Source organism: Hibiscus syriacus, unplaced genomic scaffold (genome assembly GCF_006381635.1).
Source record: "Hibiscus syriacus cultivar Baekdansim isolate YM2019G1 unplaced genomic scaffold, ASM638163v2 tig00110515_pilon, whole genome shotgun sequence".
In the NCBI taxonomy this organism is placed as follows: domain Eukaryota; kingdom Viridiplantae; phylum Streptophyta; class Magnoliopsida; order Malvales; family Malvaceae; genus Hibiscus; species Hibiscus syriacus.
The window spans coordinates 782526-788608 of record NW_024062769.1 but is presented as its reverse complement, the minus strand read 5'-3'; the positions used below and the strand labels follow the sequence as shown (position 1 = coordinate 788608).

Sequence of the window (6083 nt, the reverse complement as noted above, 5' to 3'; positions counted from 1 at the left end):
TCACCTTACCTCCTACATAGAACAATTGAGCGACCCAATCCTTTGTTTAGTTCCTCATGTTCAACGATGACGCGGAAACAGATAGAGGGGCAATCGTAGAAGAAGGCAACGACCCTCCCTTCAAATTCTCCTCATGAAGCCAAGGGCTAGAAAGAACAACCTTCCTGCGGGGAGGAGCCCAAATAGACAAATCCCACTGAGGTGTCAGATCTTTCTGTTCTTTCAGTATTCAGAGAGGACAAAACTTTTCACCATGACCCAATTTGCCACATGAGAAACAAAAAAGCCAAAGCTTCTCAAATTGAAACGTAGCATAAGTAAGCACACCATTCGGCAAAGCAATCTTTTTTTTACGTTTTAATGGTTTTCTTACATCCAACCCAACTTGCACCCTGATAGTGCCTCGATGCCTCAAACTCAATCCTGCAGCATCATATTCCAGAAAAGTACCAAGAAAATAACCCAATTTTCTTGCAACCTGCTCAAATACAAAACCCACCGATAAGTCATTGTTAATGACCCAGAAAGCGGTTATGTTTAATTCCACTGTCATCGGATTCTTCCTTCCTTGTAACCAATGCAGAACCAGAAGATGAGAGTTAAAATACCAAGGACTGTCAGAATCGATACGGTCCACATCGATCTCGTGAAATAATGGAAACAAAAGTATGCTATCACCCAAATCCGAGATGACAATTCCCGCAATAGGATGCCAAACATTAGCCAACATCACTCGCATAGCTTGAAAATTTTGCATGCTTGTCGAGTTAAACCGACGCACAAAATAGTGCTCATATGAAATAGGCTCATGTTGTTCAGTTGAAATTAACTCTAGGCTCTCTTATTCTTCATCCCACAACTGTAACCCCTCCAGATCCACTTCAACATCACCCATACCGTTAAAAAACAAATCAAAGATTGGAACACTAGCAAAGAACTAGAAACTGATTATTCACGGATGACAACCAAAACGACGACTACTAGATGGCAGAAAACCCTAGCACATAGGTCATCAATAAAAAAATATATATAATCTGATATAAGTTAAACCATAGGTTAAACATTGATTGGTTAACTATTTTTTAATAATTTTTTTAAATATTGACCAAAAATTAAATACTTAAATAAAAAATATAATTTAAACATTTTTTATATCAAACCTATAATGTTCTTAGTTTATAAAATGACCAAATATATATATATATTACCATCAAATAACCAAAATATAAACTTACTAATAATTGAAAGGACATGGATTTAGTTATAAATATTGTTTTGGTTGTTGTCTGCAACTGCTTCTCACCTTAAACCAGACATTCTTATTCTAGAAGACTTTCTCCTCTAAGCAAAAACGCTCTTGTTCTAGTCTCTAATCAACGTGTGCTAGGAGACTGTCAAACAATCAGACTGTTGTTACCGAAAAATGGAGAACTCCGACGTTTTCCTAGGATTGCAAGATTTTCTAGAGCGTATGCGCCAGCCTACCGCCGCTGATTTCGTCAAATCTATCAAAAGGTCTCTCAATCTCTTTTGCTATTTTCCTTTCTGGTTTTTTAGTTTGCTCATCTTTAATTGTATATAGAGACTCGAGATTGTACGTGATTTGCTACGAACCGGAAGTGATTAATGATTATATATTCGGTCCATGATTTATTTTTATTAGTTGATTTCGTCAAATTTAAGTATATTTCCCGATGTGAATGCTGTTTTTCTTAACTAATTGCCAAATCAACTTAATTTCAGAAGGATTGGGTTGCGTTGTTTCGTTTTAGGATATCATTTCTAGGTTTTAACTTTTGAGTTGCCTTTGTGTCGTCATATTACAGTTTCATAGTTTCGTTCTCGAACAATGCTCCTGATCCCGAAAGGGATAGTGCGGCCGTACAGGCTTTCTTTGCCAACATGGAAGCTGCTTTTCGAGCTCATCCGCTTTGGGCAGGATGCTCCGAGGAAGAGCTTGACAGTGCTGGTGAAGTAAGTCCCCCTATACCCATTTTACGTGCATATGTTCAATGCATAAATTACTTACCTTTCTTATATTTGGGTAATTTGTTTTTTTAAGAAAAAAAGGGAAAAACTTTATCTGGCATTGATGGATTCACCCTTTTTTTCAAATACAGGGATTGGAGAAGTATGTTATGACAAAGTTATTTACCCGTGTTTTTGCTTCACTCCCAGATGATGTAAAGCAGGATGAACAACTTTCTGAGAAGATGGCTCTAGTTCAGCAATTCGTTCGGCCTGAGAATTTGGATATTAAGCCAACCTTTCAGAACGAGACAGCATGGCTGGTAAATGGTGGAATTTATGTCTCAAATACACACACTCACACACTTATTATTTGCAGTATGGAGTAAACTTAACTTCGGCATACATTGTCTCTTTGAATTATTTCTATTTTTTTTATGTTTGGCAATATGTTGTACTGAGGAGTGAGAACCCTTTTAACATGTGCCAGAGTATGCTTTAGATATCTTCTGTGCAAAAAGTGTAATGATATGACATTGGCTGGAAGTAACAGAACATTTACTAGGTGTTTGCTTCCTTGAAGATAAGAATCAATGACTTTATCTAGAAATCAGGTGCTAACAGATACTTAATGAGAAGCTGCTAGGGATTCTCAAAATCCATCATGGTGAAACAAACAAAAAAGCTAACATTTTTATTAGATTCTTCCAAGGACGGAATGCTAGTAGGTATTATGGCTTCTTTAATTTGTCTAAGGGAGGCCAGAAAATGGACCATGAAAGAGAAAAAATCTTACGAAGGTAGGAAACTTCATCTCATCGGTAAGAATATTTGCTTGGAGAATCTCTTTTTCTCACTTCGTCCCTTGTTGAGCCTAAAAGAGAACTTGTATCAGAGTTGTATTATGTGGTAGATTCTTTGATTCCTTACCCCCATTATAGCATCGGAGTCTAAATTTTATATGAACTCATTTTAATGTTTCCTCCCATGGAATGACCTAACGAAGAATGTGCACTCATGATGTGCTTTTCTAGTTCTTCAAGGCCTTGTGCAAACTGCAATATGCCTTGGTAACATGACAAGACAATGCTGCACCAATCCATTTTTAGATGGCAGTTTATCTGTTTTGTTTCCTATTGAATGTATGCTTGTCTAAATTTGGATATTATGCAAAAGCAAAACAATGAACATTGATGCATAAGTGGATACTTGAAATTGCATTCTATGTAACCATATATACACACACACATATCTGTTTTCCCCCTTGTTTGATGCCTGTAGTTTTATTTTATTTTATTTTTTTCATTTTGTTTCATACTATGGAAAATATTCCTTATGGCGGTTTCATGCCTCACTAATGTTCATTTTTCAATGAATTCTACATCTGACTGATGATATTGTCTTAAATATGATCGTTGAATTCACTTTTATATTGTGCTCATAACTCCAACAGTTGGTTGAACTTGTAGCTAATATTTTTGTTGTAAATAGAATTAAATAAACTCTATTGAAGTAATGCACGAATTGGAAACTGATGTTTTGGCTGCTTTTAAAGAATGTTGTCCTCAGAAATATTTTCCACCAAAGAACATCTTGTTTTCAGTAGTTTTGGTTGCAAAATACTTGGGAATTTGGTCAATAAGTTTTTCTCCCTCTAAATAGGTTTTTATTTTTATCAGAAAAACAGGCTGATAGTGATGTAGGTTTATATTTTCGTTAAATGAGCACTAGTAATCTTTACCAGTTCATTATTTCAAAGGAAAGTTCATCTATAACATTCTTGTCATCATTATAGTGTCCAATCTACCGGTTAATATTGCTGCCTTTTTAATTTGATACTCTTATATGTGTCCGACTTTTTGTCTTCCATTGAACTCGAGATCTAGTAACCATTGAACAATGTGTTTGTATATCATACCATATCAACTGCCTCTACATTTTTGCTGGTTGAATAACATGTATTAATCATGAGCAAGATATGTCCCAACACTTGAGTGCAGTTCGATTATGGTTCTAATTTATTTCTGAAAAAAGATTTTATTCAATGAAGCTTGTATGTTTAAATGCTTGGAAGTTTGGATTCCCCACTATGATAGCTATTATACTCTATCAGTCTCTCCCCTGAATTTGTACTTTATGTTGCCAGCTTGCACAGAAAGAGTTACAAAAAATCAATATGTACAAGGCTCCAAGAGACAAGCTTGTGTGTGTCCTCAATTGTTGCAAGGTTATCAATAATTTATTGCTTAATGCTTCAATTGCTTCAAACGAGAATCCTCCTGGAGCTGATGATTTTCTTCCTGTGTTGATTTATGTTACCATAAAGGTTAGATCAGTAATGTATAGATTATTTGTTGTTTTAGTTGATCATCCCTTCATGAAAAAAAATGGTAATAATGGTTTTTTTTTTCTAATGGGATTTTTTTATGTAGGCAAATCCTCCACAACTTCACTCAAATTTATCGTATATACAACGTTATAGACGTCAATCTCGATTAGTTTCTGAAGCAGCCTATTTTTTCACAAACATGCTCTCTGCTGAGGCTTTCATTTCAAATATTGATGCAAAAGCCCTTTCGATGGAGGAAACTGAGTTTGAGAAAAACATGGAATTTGCTCAAGCTCTTCTTTCTGGCCTTTCAACAGATTTGGATGGTTTGTCCAGTCAAATTAACCAAATTGCTGGACAAGATCAGAGAGAACCAACCGAATCCAGACATCACACTCTTAAGGAGGACCATGCAATTAGGCCTAAATCTTCTGAAGGAAAACGGACAAGTAAAGAAGATCGGTCTTCAATCACTAAAATTCCATCAATCTCAGAGTTGGAGAATAGAGGGGCAACTATACTTCTGAAGGAGGATCATACAAGAAAAGTGTTTCGAGAGTACCCTTACATGTTTGCTCATGCGGGTGATTTGACAATAAATGATGTTGAGGGCCTGCTAAATAACTATAAACAACTAGTGTTCAAGTATGTTTGTCTTTTAAAAGGATCGTATGGTGCTTCTGCAGCTTTTCCTTTGTCTAGGTTGCAAGCTCAACGTCAGCAACATGTTGAAACAGTTGAGAAATCTCAAGATAATGGAGAAATAGTGCAAAATATCGTGTCACAAAAGGATACTGACAGGGAAGATGATGGTCCAAATGGAATATCCGATCAAGAAACTACCAAATCCCATTTACCTAAGGAAGAGGCAGCTGCATCCTCAGAGCACAATCATGTCGACACATCTGAACAATAGCTGAATGGTATGATATTTTCTTTGTTCCTGAATAATGTTGGCCTTTCAACATCGAGGTAACTGAGCAATGTGACACTTTATACATGGTGAACAGAATGTGATCATAACCTCAACTTTGCAGACCATCTTCTTTAACTTTGAACTCAAAAGAAGCGGTTTTGTTGTCAAGCAAGAGAAAACCCAAGAAGGTTGGTGTGGTTTTCATTTGGTTCAAGAAGTGATAGTGCCTGATATATGGAAGTTGTGTTGTAACGCCCATGGTTCAGAACTACAAAGCCTTGTTCCCAGCACACGCACATGAACAAGATAGGTATGGTTCTCCGTTCTCGTGTCATCTTTTGTATATCATGACTTTGATTCATTGTGGACTTGGGGTACTTTTGTTTTGAAGCAAGGTGCTGCAACCTTTTAAATTATACAATAATGATGTCACGTTTCGATAATTGACTCAGATATAGGTACATTAAACATTGTTGGTGAATTATATATTCGTGACTAAAATTTGTGAATTTGTTTTCCTTTTTCTTTCAAGCATGCTGCTAGGATTTGAATCTTTTAATTTCTGAAATTTGGAAGAAACGATGATAGGTATTTGATTATTTGGTCGTAGTATATATTATGTTTTGGAAAACCTATATATATGGGTTAGGATTCACTTGCACAGTGTAAAACATTTTTAATTTTTCATATGTTTAGGACCATCAAATGAGTGAAAATAAAGGTTGAGATCAATTTATTATTTTTTTAATGAATATTTTCTAATTTATTATTGTTAATCTCGGCTAACTATTTCCACTGATAGATGGTCCTAAATATGATGATTTATTTATACTGGTTGTAAAATTGTTTACCATTCCTTTTTCTCAAGTA

General features: G+C 35.5%; 1 protein-coding gene across 2 annotated transcripts; it reads left to right on the top strand.

The window, feature by feature from the left end:
- Nucleotides 1-1328: 1328 nt before the first annotated feature.
- Nucleotides 1329-5601, top strand: LOC120130162 (vacuolar protein sorting-associated protein 9A-like). Of its 2 annotated transcripts, none has more exons than XM_039147473.1 (6): nt 1329-1515; nt 1827-1974; nt 2121-2291; nt 4115-4294; nt 4401-5220; nt 5308-5601. In XM_039147473.1, exons 1-5 carry the CDS (start codon nt 1424-1426, stop codon nt 5211-5213), a joined length of 1404 nt encoding a protein of 467 aa, XP_039003404.1. In that variant the 5' UTR covers nt 1329-1423; the 3' UTR covers nt 5214-5220; nt 5308-5601. The 2 variants fall into 2 exon arrangements, with proteins under 2 accessions (XP_039003404.1, XP_039003405.1); XM_039147474.1 differs by having other exon boundaries at nt 5335-5600.
- The last annotated feature ends 482 nt before the right edge of the window (nt 5602-6083 follow it).

Coding starts and splice junctions, on each gene's coding strand:
- LOC120130162 (XM_039147473.1), top strand. CDS start 1,424: ATGGAGAACTCCGACGTTTTCCTAGGATTGCAAGATTTTCTAGAGCGT. Junction 1,516..1,826: donor TTCGTCAAATCTATCAAAAG/GTCTCTCAATCT, acceptor GTCATATTACAG/TTTCATAGTTTCGTTCTCGA. Junction 4,295..4,400: donor TGATTTATGTTACCATAAAG/GTTAGATCAGTA, acceptor TTTTTTATGTAG/GCAAATCCTCCACAACTTCA.